General features: G+C 38.2%; 1 protein-coding gene across 1 annotated transcript; it reads left to right on the top strand.

Annotated features, from left to right (window-relative positions):
• The first annotated feature begins 577 nt into the window (after positions 1-577).
• On the top strand, positions 578-2,500 carry LOC133697185 (polyphenol oxidase, chloroplastic-like). Its single transcript, XM_062119595.1, has one exon. The coding sequence runs from the start codon at positions 596-598 to the stop codon at positions 2,339-2,341; it is 1,746 nt and encodes a 581-aa protein (XP_061975579.1). The 5' UTR covers positions 578-595; the 3' UTR covers positions 2,342-2,500.
• Positions 2,501-20,501: the final 18,001 nt, after the last annotated feature.

Below are 20,501 nucleotides of genomic sequence, written 5' to 3'. Positions count from 1 at the left end.
CACATAAATGCAATAAATTGGATGTAAAAGGACAACGAGGACAGAATATAGAGGATGCATAATTTCATGTCCAATCCTCTGAGGTTGTGTCATGTACTTTGTAAAAGAGATTTATTTGAAAATATATTAAATAAAATTTTTGATATTAAAATTATAAAAAACTATAAAATATTAAATTTTTTATATAAATACATTTTTTTTAAAATAAAAACTATTATAATCTCAAATTTGTATTAACTGGTTGCATCTATTAGCTTCTTTCAATTCAAATATATATATATATATATATATATATATATATATTAATAAGGATTTTCATGTTAATTTAAAGATTTTTGCGTCAACTTGAGCGCATCTTACTTAATCACATAACCCTAAAATAAATAACCATATAAATTTTTAATAAACTTAAAAAAAACTTAAACACGTAATTATTATATAATTATTAGGATAAAAAAAAATTCAATAAAAAGATTTACGGATCACATTCACTCGGATTGAGATTATTTTAATGGAAGCCACAGTAGTCGCTTTACCATAGACATTTCTTATAAGAGGTATCCAAGAATCCTTCACCCCCACACCAAACCAAACTATGGCTTCCTGTATCTCTCTTTCCAGTAGCTTCCCTTTAGCTGCCTCCTCTTTCTTGCCTTCCTTCCCGAAAACACACCGAGTTTCCAGAGTTAAAAAGCCAAACCGTCCCAATATCCCGATTGTTTCTCGCAAATCAGGCAACAATGATCATGAACAAAACCCTGCCACCAGAAGAGATCTGCTCATTGGTCTCGGTGGACTCTATGGAGCAACTAGTCTTAGTGATCCATTTGCCTATGCTAACCCCATTGCACCCCCAGACATAACCCAATGTGAGCTAGTTCCCCTGCCATCCGAAAGTGACCCCACGAACTGTTGCCCTCAAACATCCACAAAGATCAAAAACTTCGAATTCCCTTCTGCGTCCTCCCCAATGCGCATTAGGCCTGCTGCTCATTTACTTGATAAAGCCTACTTAGCTAAATACGCCAAAGCCATTGCACTGATGAAAAGTCTTCCTGACGATGATCCACGTAGCTTCAAGAGCCAAGCCAACGTTCATTGTGCTTATTGTGATGGTGCTTATCACCAAGCAGGCTTTCCTGATTTAGAACTTCAAATTCACTTCTCGTGGCTCTTCTTTCCCTGGCATAGAGCCTATTTATACTACTTCGAAAGAATCTTGGGTAAACTGATTGATGATCCAACTTTCGCTTTGCCTTTCTGGAATTGGGATGCCCCTGCCGGCATGCAAATACCAGCCATTTTTACTGACCCCAAATCACCACTTTATGACCCCCTTCGCGACGCGAATCACCAACCTCCGACATTGTTTGATCTTAATTACGCCACAGGAGATGCGAATCCAGACCCTGCAAAAGCAGAGGAATTGTATGCAAGCAATCTTAACGTAATGTACAGGCAAATGGTGTCCGGTGCCACGAAGCCTACTCTCTTTTTTGGAAAACCATATCGTGCTGGTGATGATCCAAGTCCTGGAATGGGTACAATTGAGACCACCCCACACACTCAGATTCACATCTGGACCGGCGACCCCAATCAAACTAAAGGGGAAAATATGGGCAATTTCTACTCAGCGGGGAGAGATCCCATATTTTATTGTCATCACTCGAACGTCGATCGAATGTGGGACTTGTGGAAGAAAATACCTGGAGGCAAGCGAAAGGATATCGAGGATCCTGATTGGCTTAAGTCAGAGTTTCTTTTCTGGGATGAGAATAAAGAGCTGGTTCGAGTAAAGGTTAAAGATACTCTTGACACCAAGAAGCTAAGATATGGCTTTCAAGATGTTCCTATTCCTTGGCTGAAAACTAGAGCAACACCAAAATTAACAAGGCAGGAAAAATCACGTCGTGCAGCTGAAAAAAGCGTCGTATTAACACCAATTAGTGCATTCCCTGTTGTCTTGGATAAAGTCATAAGTGTGGAGGTTTCCAGGCCAAAGAAATCAAGAAGCGCGACGGAGAAAGAAGATGAAGATGAAGTTTTAGTTATTGAAGGGATTGAGTTTGAAGAAAATCAATTAATTAAGTTCGATGTCCTCGTCAACGATGAACCTGATTCACCTGGTGGACCAGACATGTCCGAGTTTGCAGGAAGTTTCGTCAATGTGCCTCACAAGCATGCAAAAAAATCAAAGACAACTATGGTATTGGGGATTACAGGATTGTTGGAAGATCTGGAAGCTGAAGGAGATGATACCCTTGTGGTGACTTTAGTGCCTCGGACTGGTGGTGATTCTGTTACCGTTGCTAATGTCAAGATTGAGTTTGTCGCTGACTGATAATGGTGATGAGAGGACATATGCTACCATTTTCTTTTCTTTTCTTTTTTTTCCTTTCGCCTTTTCTTGTTTTTTCTCTTTCCATGTTAGTATTCAGCGAGTTCTCTTTTTTCTTTCAAGATGCTCAACTAATAGACCGTATTTCAATTTGGTTTCTTAGATTTGTTGCCAGAAGTAGATGAACAAAAACAACTAAATTTTTAGTTTTTAATTGACCCATATGGTAAAAAATCATCGTCATTTTAGACTTTTTTTTAAATGATACATAAACCAAAAACAATATGGTTTTGAAAGAAAAAAACTTAATTTTCTCATAAACAAACCCATATCAGATCTCAAATTAGTGAATTACCAAGTTGACCCTAGATCTTATATAACTAGGTCTGGATTGACAAAAATAACTAGACTTATTCGGTAAAAAAAAAAAACAAAACGTGATGGAGGACTGGCCAAACCTACTTTCTTCCCCTCTGCCTCTGTTCTTTGCGCGCTTCTCCTCTGGTCTTGCTTTTCTTTGCTTGGCTTCTTTTTTCTTATCTTGTTCTCCCTGTCTCCCTTAGTGTCTGCCTGGTATTCTTGTGGTGCTCATCCTGTTCTCAGGTTTTCTTCTTTTCTCTTCAGTGTATGTGTCATCTGTTCATCTGTGTTTTTTTGTTCCTGTGTTGTTCTATGTTGGCTTGAGCTTGCTCCCGGTTGCTGGAGTTTTGAAGGAGATTCTACAGTCCCTTTCCTCTGTTTCACTCTGCCTCTGTTTTTTTTTCTCTGGTTCGTCCTTCCTGTATTTGCTCGTTCGTCACCTTCTCTCTCTACTGGTTTTTTCCTGTCCTCTCCTCCCTTGGTTTTTCTGTTCTTTCGCTCGTTTCCTTCCTGTGTCTGCTCGTTCATCCCCTTTTCTCTCTACTGGTTTTTTTTCCTATCCTCTCCCCTTCCCCCTCATTCGTGGCCTTTCTCTGGCTTTTATAAAGCCAGAGAATGCCATGCATTCGTGCATCGTGAGGGCGAGGGATAGCAGCTGGGAGACGTGGTCCATAATTGAAACTGTTTTGGTGCATTTACTGCTGAAACGATTCCTGAGGAAGAAGGCGAGTCGTTTTCTTGGTTAAAATGACTATTTTTAATTTTGCTCCTGGATCAATTGGAATTCGATCCTTGGATTTCAGCTTCATTTACAAAACAGTTTTTCGATTCTGAATTATTCAATTCAGCCCTTAATTATCCCTTCAACTTTAAATTTTTTCAAAATTACCTCTATGAAAAATCAATTAACCCTCTTATAATATCACCACCTATTTATTTTAGTTATTGAACTTTAATTTCTTGTAATTTTGACCCAAATCAACCCCAAACTCTAGTATTTCTTCAATTAAGCCTTTGATTGCATTAATTAATTAAATTAAAGTTTAATTAAGTCCTCAAACTTATTAATTCTTTTCATTTTTTACCAAATTGACTCCAAAATTTATAATTTCATCCTCATTAATCCTAAAACTTTCAATTTGTGTTGTCTTAACCCAATTTTCAAATTGTTTTTTTCATTCATTTTTTTGTTATTTATTTATTATTTATTATTTTATTATTTTTTAAAAAATTAAAAAATTGGGTTATGTCACCCATGTTATGTTAATAGTATTTTTAATTTTTCTAATCATTTTTTTCAGGGTTGTTTTTGGTTTTGTTTTTTTGGTTGCTTTTTTTTTGTTTCCCTAGTTTTTTGATTTTTTTTCTCATTCCTAATTAAAACATTATCCATTCACTATGCATTGATATTCTTTAAGTTTTCTATGTAGCTCTAGTTTATATTTGCAATTAAGTTCTGAATTTTAATAATATTTGCAATTAAGTAACAATATTTCATTCTAATTCTGTTTTTAACTCTAGACAGTTGTAAGAGAAAAGGAAAAAGAGGAAAATACTCCAATTAAGGTATTTTTCAATCTCGAAATTGTTAAACTTGGTTTTTATGTGTTCGATTGACAAGGAGATTTATTTGATGGTGATAAAAAGCCTTAACATAGCAGAAGAAAAAAGATCAAGAATTCAATAATATAAAAGATTTTTTTTATTTAGTTGGGTTTTGAAGGTTGTTTTTGGTTAATTTAGATGTATGTTGAGATTGAAAATGAGTTTATAGAGGTTGTTAGCATGATATTTTGGTGTTTGGAGGGGAAAATGAAAGATTTAGATTTGCATGACCAAAACTATCAAACTATCATTCTTGTAATTTTTTAGCAACCAAATGATTGTTGAAAATATTAATTGGTCAAAACATTTTGGAAAAATTAACCTACCTTTTTGTAGTTTAGTCATCTTTTCTCTTTGCCTCTATTCTTAAAACAATTATGATTTACATTTCAAAGTTCATGAGTTCATAACACTTCACCGCACACCAAAACAAACCAACAAAAAACATTGAATTGTTTATAAGATTGTCATTATATTTTATTTAATGATTAAAAAGCTCTTGAAATGTTAAAATTAAAAAATTAAAAAATTGCCAAAATTGTTTTTATAAAAAAAAACTAGGTGCTGAAAATCTTACCCTAGCTCCATCTCTTCTCTTGTTTTCTTCTAGCCACCACAATCAGCTTACATCTATCATCTCTCTTATCTACACCTTCATAGATATCAATGTAGCCCAATATAGAAGCCACTTTACATCCTTCTATAATAACACACGCAAAACTACACTAGCCACATCACATCCTTCCACTATGAAGAGTAAGTAACAATTGAACTTGTGTTATCACCTTCACTAAAAGATAAACTACTTCCACACTTGAACACTCTCATTTCAATATTTGTTGTAAGAGATAATAGAGTTTTTGGCTCTTATCATTAAGAAGGGAAAAATATTTTCTTCAAACATTCAATCTATCAAAAATGCACATCCTGACCACCAATTCACATCAAAACACTACAAATTTACAAGTCTCAGACAAGTGATAAAAGGGAAAAATGCATTCGCTTAGTTTACAATCTTAAAAAAGGAAATAAAAAACACCAATTCTTTAAGACTCCAAATCAATTCTAATAGATACTAAATTCAAAGAAGAAACAATTAATTAAGAATTTAAGATGACAAAACACAAGCCCTTACCAACAAAACCCGAGAATTACAACCTTATGTGTAAAAATAATTATAATTATCACATCAGGACATGGTGGCGACTAATTAAAAATATTTGAAAAAAAAAGATATCTGACATTTTTTTTTTCACGGGAAAATGTCTAGTTTAAGGAGTCGCCACCTAATATTATGATAACTAGGAACCCTAACTAGTCAATAGAGATTCTATGGTATGAGACTGGTTATGCGAAAGAAAAGATGCTATCACCTCTTAAGCGTCATGTATGAGGCAGACTGCATTGCTTATTTTGTCTAAAATTGCTAAGAATTTGTTTTCCTTTTTTTTTGTTCCTACGATGTTCCTGACTCTAGCGTCAGTGAACAATTATTTACAAATATTATCAACTCTGGTGTTGGTAAATATTACACAGCCTAAAAATATGGAACTCATGACTTTGGCGCCAGTGAATAAACCCGTAAAATTTGAGTTTTAAAAAAGGAAGCTATTTTTATTTGTATTTTTTTATATTTTTTGTCTTTTTTGTGTGGCTAGATCTAGCCCTGCTGTATGGATCGGCCTAGACCCAATGGCTCGGCCTAGTCACTAGCCCAAGCTAGTGACCCGGCTGACCACTATTGCACGCAATCATGAATGGTTCATGGATGTATGCAATAATAACTGGCTAATTATTTTAGCAAGGAAGGAAGGAAACTTACCTGTGTTAGTTATTAAACTTGTTTATCAAGATTAAGTGTATTGAAGTTAGTTCAATGAATAATCATCTATATTAAAGAGTCAGTATTAATTATGTTATTTGGAGATTGTAAAAGACATTTTATAATGTCTATATATATTGTCTAGATTTGATAATGAACAGTGTGAGAGTACCCTTATTTAGTGTATTGTATTCCATCAAATTGTATGAGTGGTGAGCCCTCCTTTGTTCTGTCATTGTTTTTTCCAATAAAGTGGCATCAGAGCTTGAGAGCAGATATGGCTTCCAGCAACAACAATTCTCAATTTCATATTCCCCGTCTTACCAAACAAAACTATGATCTGTGGTTTATTCAATACAAGGCACTATTAAGATCACAAGAGTTATGGGAGTTAATTAAAGATGGTTACACTGAACCAGAATCAATAAGAGAAAAGACAACAATGAGTAATGTAGAAAGACAAACATTGAGAGAATCAAAGAAGAAGGATAATAAGGCGTTATTCACCATTTATCAAGGACTTGATGAAGCAACTCTTACGATGGTGGCACTAGCAAAGATGTCAAAGGAGGCATGGGAAATGCTTAACAAGACTTATAATGGAGTTGAAAAGACAAAAAGGGTATGGTTGCAAGCATTGAGAAGAGACTTTGAGAAGTTGAGTACAGAAAGTTGTCGCACGTCGGAAAACACCCGCGAGCGGCGTCCCCGTCCTGGCGATGGCGGTTTTTGCTCTCTGTTAATTGGAATTGATTTTGTTGGGAGTCACCACCTAGTATTTAATTGAGGGTTACTAGGAAACCCAAGTTGACTGGTCTTGTTGGAGATTCGCGGGTAAAGGACTGATTGTGGTTAGGGAAGGTATTAGCACGCCTAACGCACCCTACCTGAGGTAAGCTGCTTCGTGGTTGTGATGTGTTAAAGAAGTTTTAAAAATTTTGTCTTTTCATCGGAATTTAGAAATACAACTTCCGTACAAGTTTGTACTTCTACACCATGATCCAATCAAAATATTAAATCCTTCTTTATTCTTTTGCCGTCTCATCATGAAAGGATCCCTGAAATAAATACAAACATGCATTTTTTGTTTTTTATTTTCTTTTGTTTTTGTTTTTGTTTTTTATTTTTTTATAACATAATAAGAAAAACAAGCACAAACACACATTTTTTATTATATTTTTTTTTCTTTTTTCTTTTTCTTTTTCTCCCTTTTTTACATCCAGAAAACAAATTACAAAATTCAAAAATAAATAAAAATTACATCAAATAGTTTGAAATTTTACAGAACAGTCCTCAAAACTCCAAAAATTGCAAGGGAATCCTTCTGCACAGGAATTGGGCGCAGGAACAGCTGGCGGCGCGTGGGTCCACGCGCCGCCGGGAAAACAGCTGGCCGAAACTGGCCTCTTCTTCGCTTCTCTTCTACAACGCCGGCGACCTGCAAAACAACAGAAAACGCAACACAAGCAGTTGATTTTTTATTTTTCCTTTGTTTTTGTTTTTTAGATCTGTTTCCTTCGGTCGGTTCTTTTTAACTTCGGATCTGTAATCGGTTCCCTCTTTCTGGTGGATTCTCCTTCTGCCGATGGCAGATCTGGTGGTTGGGAGGGAGCTGTCCGGTTGTAGATCTGGCGATGGCTGTGTCGGCCGAGAGAGGGAAGAAGGACGGCACTGCTGCTGGTGTTCGGCCGCCGCTGCGACCGACAGTGAAGACGGTGGGTCTATGGCCTCTGAAGCTTCGGTGGAGGAAAAGGGAGTGACCGGCTGACTGAGGAGAGATGGGGTTGTTCTACTGTGTGGCTTGGTGGAGGCCGACGTTGATGGAGAGGCCGGTCTGTGTGCAGCTGAGAGAGGGAAATGGTTGGCTGAGGGGAATCGGTTTGGTTTTGGAGAAGGCTCTGTGTGCCAGCGACTTAAGGGGAGAAGGGAGAGCCTGAAATGGAAGGAGAGCGTGGTAGCCAGCTAGTGTGTGAGGGGGGGAGCTGCTGCTGTTGTGGTGCTTGCTGAAGAGGGGAGAAGACCGGGCTGAGGAGGAAAAATGGAAACCACCGGGTGGGGGGTGGCGGCTGCTCTTGGAGAATAAGAAGAACAAGTTTTGTAGGGTTAGGTTTTTTAGGGTTTGTTCTTCCTTTTCTTTCTTTTTTTTTTGTCAAAAATACCCCCCCTTCTTAGCTGAAAATGAAGGCTATTTATAGGCAAAATATTTTTTCGGACTTCAAAATTGGTCCTTCAAGTTTTGTGTTTGGCCCCTGATTTCAATTGATTCACTTGGTAAAAATTAAATTGGGTCTCTTAAAATTTTGATTTTTCAATTAAGTCCAAATTAAGCTCCCAAACTTAATTTTCACCAATTAAGCCCTCCAATTAATTTTGACCCGCTTAAAGTATAATTAAGTCCTTGCACTTAATTAACTTCTTCAATTGGACCTAAATTAATTCTTAAACATAATTAAAATTCAATTTGGCCCATGATTAAATCAAATTGACCCATTAAAAATTTAATTATGTCATTACACTTAATTTTTATGCAAATTCGTCCAATACTCATTTAATTTGACCTTTGAATTTGCACTTTTCTATTTTTGGGCATAACAGTGTACAATTAGGCCTTGAAATTTTTCCGAAAATTGCAGCTTGATTTTCGCCTATTTTTGCAGCCTTTCTTGGTCGGCTTTCTCCGCATTACCAACCTTTTATTTTATTTTTTTTATTTTGTTTTTTTTTATTTTTTGGAAAAAAAATGAATTTTGGGGAATCACCCAAAATTGGGTGATGACAGTTGCCCCCCTCTTTACAATGCTTATGGTAGAAAGTCTCGTAAGAGACTTTAGATAGTAAGCGTTGTAAAGAAGAAAAAAAGGATGAGATAGGATTGACTCATCTTGTTGAGGAATGATGAATCCTCTTGAGGGTTAGAGAGCACACTCGAAAGGAGGTAGGGTTAGAAAAAACACACTACCTAAAAGGTTAGGACTCGAGGGAGCTCTTATAAAGAGGCAGGGTTGGAAAACACACTACCTAAGGTGGTTGATGGCTTGAAGGCGCATTAAAAAGAAAGGCAGAGTCAGAAAACTCACTACCTAAGATGGTTGATGGCTCAGAGGCACACTTAAAAAGAGGCAGGGTTGGAAAACACACTACCTAAGATGATTGTTGGCTCTAAGGCGCACTTAAAAGAGGAGGTATGGTTAGAAAACACACTACCTAAGGTGGTTGGTGGCTCTAAGGCGCACTAAAAAGGAGGTATGGTTGGAAAACACACTACCTAAGGTGGTTGATGGCTCTAAGGCGCACTAAAAAGGAGGTATGGTTGGAAAACACACTACCTAAAATACTCTACCTAAAAGGTTAGGACTCAAAGGAGCCCTTAAAAAGAGGCAGGGTTGGAAAACACGCTACCTAAGGTGTGATGGCTCGAAGGCACATTAAAAAGGAGGCAGGGTTGAAAAACACACTACCTAAGGTGGTGGATGGCCCTAAGGCGCACTAAAAAGAAAGGCAGGGTTAGAAAACTCACTACCTAAGATGGTTGATGGCTCGGAGGCACACTAAAAAAGGAGGCAGGGTTGGAAAACACGCTACCTAAGGTGGTTGATGGCTCTAAGGTGCATTAAAAAGGAGGTATGGTTGGAGAACACACTACCTAAGGTGGTTGATGGCTCTAAGGCGCACTTAAAAAGAGGCAGGGTTGGAAAACACGCTACCTAAGGTGTGATGGCTCGAAGGCACATTAAAAAGGAGGCAGGGTTAGGAAAACACGCTACCTAAGGTGTGATGGCTCGAACGCACATTAAAAAGGAGGCAGGGTTGGAAAACACCCTACCTAAGGTGGTTGGTGGCTTGAAGGCACACTAAAAGGAGGTAAGGTTGGAAAACACACTACCAAAGAGGTAAGGGCTCTAAGGCACACTAAAAGGAGGTATGGTTGGAAAACACGCTACCTAAGGTGTGATGGCTCGAAGGCACATTAAAAAGGAGGCAAGGTTAGAAAACACACTACCTAAGGTGTGAGGGCTCGAAGGCCCACTCGAAAAAAGGAGGTAGGGTTAAAGAACACACTACCTAAGAGGTAAGGGCTCTAAGGCACACTAAAAGGAGGTATGGTTGGAAAACACACTACCCAAGGTGGTGGATGGCCCTAAGGCGCACTTAAAAAGAGGCAGGGTTGGAAAACACACTACCTAAGGTGGTTGGTCGCTCGAAGGCGCACTAAAGAAGGAGGCAGGGTTGGAAAACACACTACCTAACGTGGTTGGTGGCTCGAAGAGGCACTAAAAAGGAGGTATGGTTAGAAAACACATTACCTATGGTGTGAGTGCTCAAAGTCGCACTCAAGGAAGTAGGGTTAGAAAACACACTACACAAGGTGGTTGATGGCCCTAAGGCGCACTAAAAAAAGAGGAAGGGTTGGAAAACGCATTACCTAAATTGGTCGAAGGCTTTAAGGCGCATTCGAAAGGAGGTATGGTTAGAAAACACACTACCTAAAGTGGTTGGTGACTCTAAGGCGCACTAAAAAAGAGGCAGGGTTTGAAAACACACTACCTAAGATAGTTGGTGGCTCTAAGGCGCACTCAAAAGGAGGTATGGTTAGAAAACACACTACCTAAAGTGGTTGGTGGCTCTAAGGCGCACTAAAGAAGAGGCAGGGTTGGAAAACACACTACCTAAAGTGGTTGGTGGCTCTAAGACGCACTTAAAAAGAGGCAGGGTTGGAAAACACACTACCTAAGGTGGTTGAAGGCTCTAAGGCGCATTTAAAAAGAGGCAGGGTTGGAAAACACACTACCTAAGGTGGTTGGTCGCTCGAAGGCGCACTCAAAAGGAGGTATGGTTAGAAAACACACTACCTAAAGTGGTTGGTGGCTCTAAGGCGCACTAAAGGAGGAGGCAGGGTTGGAAAACACACTACCTAGGATGGTTGTTGGCTTGAAGGTGCACTTAAAAAGAGACAGGGTTGGAAAACACACTACCTAAGATGTGAGGGCTCGAAAGCCCACTAAAAAAAAATGAAGGCAGGGTTAGAAAACACACTACCTAAGATGTGAGGGCTCGAAGGCCCACTCAAAAAGAGGTGATTGTGAGACACTAATCTGTCAAGATGAAGGTTATGCATCATGATCAATATGCATGTATACTTACCTGAGAAATGTAGGTCCCCTTTTCTTCATGGTGTCTTCCTTTTCTCAAAAGTTTGAGTCTCTGATAGTAAGCTTTGATGGCTCTTTTCACTCTTGCTTACTCGAGTCACATCTTGTGATCTTGACCCTCGGGCAGGATATGACATTAACATACATCTTATCCCTCAAACCTTTATCTGAAGAGATCTCCAGCTCAACCCAACATTTTCTATTTTCTTAGAAGGGGAATCATGGAGCCAACCCTATGTGTTTTGGTGAATTGCCCTCCAGTTTGATCATGCCCCCAAGCATTCAATCGGGTTTGGGGATGAGGCTAGGTGAAGGAAGGTTTGGCTATTTACAAAGAGTTGTTTTCATGCAGAATTTTTGGAATTTCAAAGCTATTCCAGACACAAAAATCATTTTAACATTGATTCAAAGCAAACTCATTCTGAAGAAAATCAAGTGATTCCTATAGAGAGGTTTTCAGATGTGATGAAAACTTTTTGTTTTGATTTTTGGTGAAAAACATGAAGTGACATTTGGTTGGTCACAAAAGATTGAGATTTTAATTTGGGGGTTATTGAGAACCGTTTTTCGACGAAAATGTGAAGAAGTGACATCTAGTTGATCACAAAAGGTTTAAATTTCAATTTGAGGGTTATTGAGAATCATCTTTCGATGAAAATGTGAAGAACACAAGATGACATCTGGTTGGTCACAAAAGGTTGAAATTTCAATTTAAGGGTTATTGAGAACCGTTTTTCGACAAAAATGTGAAGAACACAGGATGACATCGGTTGGTCACAAAAGGTTGAAATTTCAATTTAAGGGTTATTGAGAACCGTCTTTCAAAGCATTCATTTTATTTGCATGAATAATGATTTGGCTTGCATGAGAAAGCGCTGCCTACCGATCCAGATTGCTTGCCTTTGATCAGAAAGGGCTTGATTAGGCACGTAATGTAGGCTTGGGCTATTGGCTATGAAGAAAAGGATATTCATAGGCTCAAAAGGTGTTTAAGGGACTTTAAGACTAAGGATCACTAGTGCTTATATCCCAAACTCTTTTGTTTATAGATTTCTGGACCTTGGAATTGATTTGTAAAATGGTCCACGGTGCCCCCCAAGTGTTGGGCTTGGGCTCTTTCTCATTTTTTTCTTCATTTGATTTTGAGCATCATTGCATTTGCTTTTTTTTTGCTCAATTTTTTTTTTTGATCCTTTGGATTTTTCTTATGCCCCCCAGCTTTGTATGGGCACCTTCGATTGATTGAGAATTTGCTTTTATGCCCCCCCAGTATTGTTTGGGCACTTTCAATCGTTAAGGTTTTTCATGCCCCCCAAGAGTTATTTGGGCACTTTTGGTCATTAAGGATTTTTTTGCACTTGCCCCCCAATGTGGGGTGTGATCCTAGCCAAGGTTATTTCAAGAAAAATGCATTAGGCTCAAAAGGGGACTACAAAGGATATATTTTAGCCTTGTGAAAGGATTATCAAAGATGACCTTTCTTCATCTCAAATGCATGCATTTAGGATCGGTAAGCCTTGCTTTCATGCGAGTATGCAGAGTGATTTCTCATTATTCATGCAAATAAAACTCAACTTTAGAGTCACTTCATGGTTTTTTTTTTGTGTTTTAGGTGTATGGTTACCTCTCTAAGGAATCACCCGAATTTCCAGAATTCGTTTGTTTGAACAAACACCAACATGATTTCTGTTTTGTACTAAACTTTGATTTCCCAAAAATCCTTGTGAAAACATGGGGTCATGCTTGGTTTTGGGAAAAAGGAAAAAACACCAAAGGATTCTTGGTGCGGTGGTTTTGTAAGTACAAAGGTGGGCTCAATATGTTATTTGCATGAACACACAAAAAAGAAAACACATGCTTTTATTCACAGGAAAGGCTCATTTGACAGAGAAAGTCTTGTGGCATTTTGAGCCAAATTACCGACAAAAACTGGAATAAGTTGAAAAAAAAAATCAAGAAGTTTTTGCAGGCATGATCAAGCAGGGGTATTTTTTTGGCAGAACAAGAACAGGCTCCATTCTGCAATAGTGGTGCAATTCCCCTTCAGATTGTGTCAAGGCTTTTGATCAATTTTTTTTGGGCAGAACAAGAACAGACTCCATTCTGCCACAGAGGTGCAATTTCCCTTTGGATTGTGTTTAGGCTCTTGATCATGTTTGCCCCCCAGTTTTTTTTGGGCCGAGTTGTTGTTGGGGTTTGAACAAAGATGATAGGTCAGTTGGAAGGAACTTCCCTATGGTCATTTCTCAGTATTTGCTCGAGTAAGCCAGAGGCGAGTCAAGCTGTTGTTCAGAGACTCCAACCTTTTTTGAAAATGGGTGCTACGGCGAGCACACTCTGCATCTCCAATGTTTTTTGCTCAAAATTGGGTGATGCAGACTCGTAGGGGACCCGCCTTTTATTCTGGTGCATGCATGAAAAAAATTTATGAACATGCAATCTATATGATGAACTTGCCCTTCGAGGGGTGACATATGATCGTCACTTTTGTATGATGAAACAAGAATCTTGATTCTTGCCCAAACTTTACAATGAAAATTTTCAGAGTGAATATCATTCTGTCACCCACAAGTCTTGAATTCAAGATGTTTCAAGAAGGGTTCACCCCAATGCAGATAAATGATAGCACATACAACCTAAGGATAGGTTCTATTCATTATGTGAACATGGGTAGGTTTTCTACCTGGTCTCAAAAGGGTCTACGAACTGCCCAGTGACCACCTCATGTGAAGGCGGTATAGGGGTTTACAAGGAATGGTCAGGACACCCTGTGACCGCCATTACCGTGTAAATACTCAGCTCATAGATGGATGTTTCACAAATCTGAACCCCGACTGAAAGTCATGAGGCAGACCGCTACTCCCCACCTAACTTAGAAGCTTGTGTGTGCTTTCAAAAATAAATACAAGTGATGCATGAAACAATTCTAAAAATGCATGGATAAATTAAAACAAGACAAAAATGGCAAAATTTAAACACATCAAATACACAAAGCTTAGTCCAATGTTGCTAGAAACAGTACCTCCCCAGTGGAGTCGCCATTCTGTCGCATGTCAGAAAACACCCGCGAGCGGCGTCCCCATCCTAGCGATGACGGTTTTTGCTCTCTGTTAATTGGAATTGATTTTGTTGGGAGTCGCCACCTAGTATTTAATTGAGGGTTACTAGGAAACCCAAGTTGACTGGTCTTGTTGGAGATTCGCGGGTAAAGGACTGATTGTGGTTAGGGAAGGTATTAGCACCCCTAACGCACCCTACCTGAGGTAAGCTGCTTCGTGGCTGTGATGTGTTAAAGAAGTTTTAAAAATTTTGTCTTTTCATCGGAATTTAGAAATACAACTTCCGTACAAGTTTGTACTTCTACACCGTGATCCAATCAAAATATTAAATCCTTCTTTATTCTTTTGCCGTCTCATCATGAAAGGATCCCTGAAATAAATACAAACATGCATTTTTTGTTTTTTATTTTCTTTTGTTTTTTGTTTTTGTTTTTTATTTTTTTATAACATAATAAGAAAAACAAGCACAAACACACATTTTTTATTATATTTTTTTCTTTTGTTTTCTTTTTTCTTTTTCTTTTTCTCCCTTTTTTACATCCACAAAACAAATTACAAAATTCAAAAATAAATAAAAATTACATCAAATAGTTTGAAATTTTACAGAACAGTCCTCAAAACTCCAAAAATTGCAAGGGAATCCTTCTGCACAGGAATTGGGCGCAGGAACAGCTGGCGGCGCGTGTTCCAATGTGCCTCCGCCACTGGCGGCGCGTGGGTCCACGCGTCGCCGGGAAAACAGCTGGCCGAAACTGGCCTCTTCTCCGCTTCTCTTCTGCAACGCCGGCGACCTGCAAAACAACAGAAAACGCAACACAAGCAGTTGATTTTTGATTTTTCCTTTGTTTTTGTTTTTTTAGATCTGTTTCCTTCGGTCGGTTCTTTTTAACTTCGGATCTGTAATCGATTCCCTCTTTTTGGTGGCTGCTCCTTCTGTCGATGGCAGATCTGGTGGTTGGGAGGGAGCTGTGTCGGCCGAGAGAGGGAAGAAGGACGGCGCTGCTGCTGGTGTTCGGCCGCCGCTGCGACCGACAGTGAAGACGGTGGGTCTATGGCCGCTGAAGCTCCGGTGGAGGAAAAGGGAGAGACCGGCTGACTGAGGAGAGATGGGGTTGTTCTACTGTGTGGCTTGGTGGAGGCCGGCGTTGATGGAGAGGCCGGTCTGTGTGCAGCTGAGAGAGGGAAGTGGCTGGCTGAGGGGAATCAGTTTGGTTTTGGAGAAGGCTCTGTGTGCCAGCGACTTAAGGGGAGAAGGGAGAGCCTGAAATGGAAGGAGAGCGTGGTAGCCGGCTAGTGTGTGAGGGGGGGAGCTGCTGCTGTTGTGGTGCTTGCTGAAGAGGGGAGAAGACCGGGCTGAGGAGGAAAAATGGAAACCATCGGGTGGGGGGCGGCGGCTGCTCTTGGAGAATAAGAAGAACAAATTTTGTAGGGTTAGGTTTTTTAGGGTTTGTTCTTCCTTTTCTTTCTTTTTTTTTGGTCAAAAATACCCCCCCTTCTTAGTTGAAAATGAAGGCTATTTATAGGCAAAATATTTTTTCGGACTTCAAAATTGGTCCTTCAAGTTTTGTGTTTGGCCCCTGATTTTAATTGATTCACTTGGTAAAAATTAAATTGGGTCTCTTAAAATTTTGATTTTTCAATTAAGTCCAAATTAAGCTCCCAAACTTAATTTTCACCAATTAAGCCCTCCAATTAATTTTGACCCGCTTAAAGTATAATTAAGTCCTTGCACTTAATTAACTCCTTCAATTGGACCTAAATTAATTCTTAAACATAATTAAAATTCAATTTGGCCCATGATTAAATCAAATTGACCCATTAAAAATTTAATTATGTCATTACACTTAATTTTTATGCAAATTCGTCCAATACTCATTTAATTTGACCTTTGAATTTGCACTTTTCTATTTTTGGGCATAACAGTGTACAATTAGGCCTTGAAATTCTTCCGAAAATTGCAGCTTGATTTTCGCCTATTTTTGCAGCCTTTCTTGGTCTACTTTCTCCGCATTGCCAGCCTTTTATTTTGTTTTTTTTTATTTTTTGATTTTTTGGAAAAAAAATGAATTTTGGGGAATCACCCAAAATTGGGTGATGACAAAAGTAATGAGATAGTTTCACATTACTTCACAAAAGTAATCTTTGTGGTTCATTAGATGAGAAGGAATGGTGAAAATATTGATGATGTTCGTGTGATGGAGAAAATTCTGAGGTCTCTGGATCCAAAGTTTGATCATGTGGTTCTAGCAATTGAAGAATCAAAGAATTTAAAAGATCTGACAATAGAAGAATTAATGGGATCTTTGCAAGCCCATGAGCAGAAAATTGATAGAAGAGGAGAAGGAAGATCTCTTGAACAAGCATTGCAGATAAAGTTAATTGTGAAGAATGTTAATGAATCTGGTAGAGGAGCATTTCAAAGAGGAAGGTTCATTCATAGAAGAGAAAGAGGAGGAAGATCATTCAGAAATCAAGAATCTCATGGAACATGAAATCAAAATTTTCATTTCAGAGGCCATGGCAAAAGCAGAGGAAGAAGTCATGAAGGATATTCAAATTGGAGTAAATCAAGAATCTCATGATTCATAAGATGCCCTTATGAGCATGCATTATATTTGAAGAAAACTTTACAAGGCAGAGTTGTTGCCACCTAATTTTTGACCCATATTTTAATAATTTTTCAAAAAAAAAAAATAAAAAAAAAAAAATAGATATAAAAAATAAGGGTTTACATGTGGCGATAACATATAGCATCAGGGCTAATATTAAAGAAGCAATATGTAAAGGAGATAATTACTGAATCATATATAATTACTGGAATATAAAACACCATATATATATGATTTGATTCGTGCTGGTTATGGAAAATAATCACTACAATATAAAATACCATATATATAGGATTTGTTGGTGCTGGTTATAGAAGACAATCTCTGCAATAATTATTTCAATATTTCCATAAATAACACGTATAGAGATTTTCTATATAAATGAACCTCCAGCCATATACAAAAGGGGCAAGAAAATTTACAAGGAGGCAATTTTACACAATTAAGATGGAAAACACAAAGAAAAACCTAAATCTATCCTTTCTAGCAAAGAAGCCGGAGCCTCCTCTCTGATCTTTTTTTTTTTTAAGAAACAAAGCAGACCCCCTTCCCTTTGAAAAAAAAAACCAAAACTGACGCCCCAGTTTTTCGCCCTTCACCTTCTTCCTCACTCACCTGCTATGATCTCCACAGACACCCAGACACTATCCCCTCTCCCTCTCATCAACAGCCCAGCCTACCATTTTCCTCCTCAGCCAACTGATCTTCCCTCTCTCACCCGGACAGCCCCCTCACTGCAATTCCTCATCTCCCGCACTCTTCCCCCTCACTGGCTATTTCCTCAGCAACAACGCTGCAACAGCAACACCAGAATTAACATGACAGCGTTGCAAGCTTCAGCAACTTCAGCCTCTGCACTGTAACGTGCAGCAACAACGCTCTCATAAAAGCAACTTTCTCTCCCCATCATGATCTCCTGTTGCAGCCGTGAATGAGGCGAAAACACCGTGAGCAACAATAAGCAAGAGCAGCACAGTAGCCGGATCCTTCCTCCCAAAGCGGCAAACAGCAATAGTAACATGACAGCAGGATATCCCCCCGACCCCCATCTTCAGCAAGCACCAGCACAGGGGAACCCGAATGCAGGGAGAAGGCGAGGACACAAGAAGAGGGCCGGACGAACGCGCGAAGACAGTGGAGAGCTAAAAAACCCAGACCGCTAGCAGACCAGGTACACAAGCCGTTTCTCTCCTTTCTCAGTTCTGCATTTGCACTTAATAGATTTGGCACTGTGTGAAGGTAAATTAATTACCTTTGCACTATGCAGTGCATGCGTGAATAATTCAACCTACAACAGTGCCCAATCAGGTCATTGATTTGGACCAATAACCCGGGTAGGCCTGCTGGGTTCAGCCCAGCCATATGGACTGAGCTGGACCCAACCCTTAAAAAAAACGAGTAATATCGTTGGTTTTCTCGTGTATTTAGTTTATGGTTTGTATTTTTTTATATTGTGGAAATACATATTTGGTATTTAAATACCTGGTTTTTCCCCGAAACGTTGCAAATATATATGTCTGAAAAACAAAAAAAAATATTTTCTTGTGTGTTGCATACAGCCAATACCCTAACATCCTTTTGAAATTCCTCTTAAAAAAAACAAATATTTGAAGTTTTGAAAATGTGTTTTCGTATGGATTTCTTAAACATCACAAAAAATTATTTTCTTGCATTTTTGGATTTTACAACATGTTTGTAAAACTCCAAAGGGTATTGGCCAATATTCTAAAAAATACAAAATCTTATTTCAGGGGGGGGGAGTCATCTATTATTCACTGTTAATGTTTGGATAAGGAAATCCCAAATGGCTGAATATCCAAAATATTATTGGGAATAACTTGTTATTATTCATCGTTAATGTTTGGATAAAGAAATCCCAAAGGGATGAATATCCAAAATATTATTGGAATAACTTGTTATTATTCACTGTTAATATTTGGATAAAGAAACCCTAAGTGGTAAATATCCAAAATAATTTTCTAGAAATAATAAGTCATTCCTCATCCTTGAAAGAAGCCTTGATTATAATTGAGGACATTTCAATTTCTGACTCCACGGTTTACGAGCCGTGAGAGTATGAAACACTAAGGCAAAAATAGGCTTTTAAAGCGCCTTGAATTTCCTTAGATTTCTAAATTTTTGTCCCTCCTCCTTGGGATTTACGAGTCGCAAAACTCTTGAAATACTAAGGGAAAAATGAGCTTTTAAAGCACATGGAATCTCCTTTGATTTCTATCTTAATAAATTTAGTCTGAATCAAACACAAATTTTAAGAGATCTGTATTGGTTCTCCTTGGTACTTTGTAGACATATCTAAAGGTGTGATCGACATTGACCAAGGGTTATTTCTTTTTAAACTTTCAGCCCAAATCCATTCATCATATCAAAACATATCCTAGGAAAACACCAACACCATAACAATTATAAGGCAAAGCAAACACCAAGCAGCTTACCTTAGTTGGGAGACCCAAGAAGCTCCATAGTTGTTCAAATTTAATCAATAATGCTTGTTTGATCATGATATTGTGTTGTTTGCCTTTTTCACCTTTTTAAATCAAGGTTCCAAATGTCAATTGGATTTTATCATTGTTTTTTTTTAGCCAAACTTTTCCTTTTAATAAGATCATACATTTTCAAAAGTTTCAAAAGTTCATCTTGGTGTTTTTACACATCATTTTTCGTTTTCAAAGTGGATCTTCCATAACAACATCTACACTTTACACTGAGAATGAATGACCAGACTTTAAAGAATACATATTAGTTGTAGAAGAGGAAGAATGGGAGGAAAATGATATTAGGGGATTCATAAAAAATTAATAAGAACAACATGAACAAGCTTGGAAACCCAATAAAGAGGAACTTGAAACCATAGATGTGGGCAATGAAGAAATCAAGAGAGAGTTGAAGATAGGGACTTTGATCACCCTTAAAGAAAGAGAAGGTTTGATTGCACTACTCCAAGAGTATGTCGATTTGTTTTCCTGGTCCTACAAGGATATGCCTGGTTTGTATAGGGTACCACTAGTAGAAGGATGCAAATCGGTTAAGCAAAGGTTGGGAAGGACTAATCTGAATGTCTTGATCAAGTTAAAGACATAAATTGAAAAGCAGTGGAATGCTGGTTTTCTAGAAATAGTCAAGTATCCGCAATGTGTGTCCAACATAGTGGTAGTACCTGAAGAGGAAGATAAAATCAGAGTTTGTGTGGACTTTAGGGACTTAAACTGGACTAGCCCTAAAGACAATTTTCCTCTATCACACCTAGATATGCTGGTTGATAATGCAGCACGTAACTCCATAGATTCCTTTATGGATGGATTTTATGGCTACAATAAGATAAAAATGGCACAAGAGGATAAGGAGAAGAAACCTTTGTAACACTATGGGGAACATTTTGCTACAAAGTCATGCCATTTGGGTTAAAGAACATTGGAGCCACCTACCAAAGGGCCATGTTGACTCTATTTCACGACATGATGCATAAAGAGATAACATGATTGCTAAATCTAGAGAAGGAGAGAATCATGTCCAAATATTGAAGAAATTGTTTGAAAGATT

Source organism: Populus nigra, chromosome 1 (genome assembly GCF_951802175.1).
Source record: "Populus nigra chromosome 1, ddPopNigr1.1, whole genome shotgun sequence".
NCBI classification, from domain to species: Eukaryota; Viridiplantae; Streptophyta; class Magnoliopsida; order Malpighiales; family Salicaceae; genus Populus; species Populus nigra.
Note: the sequence above shows the minus strand (reverse complement) of the source record. Positions and strands in the feature narration are given on the sequence as shown.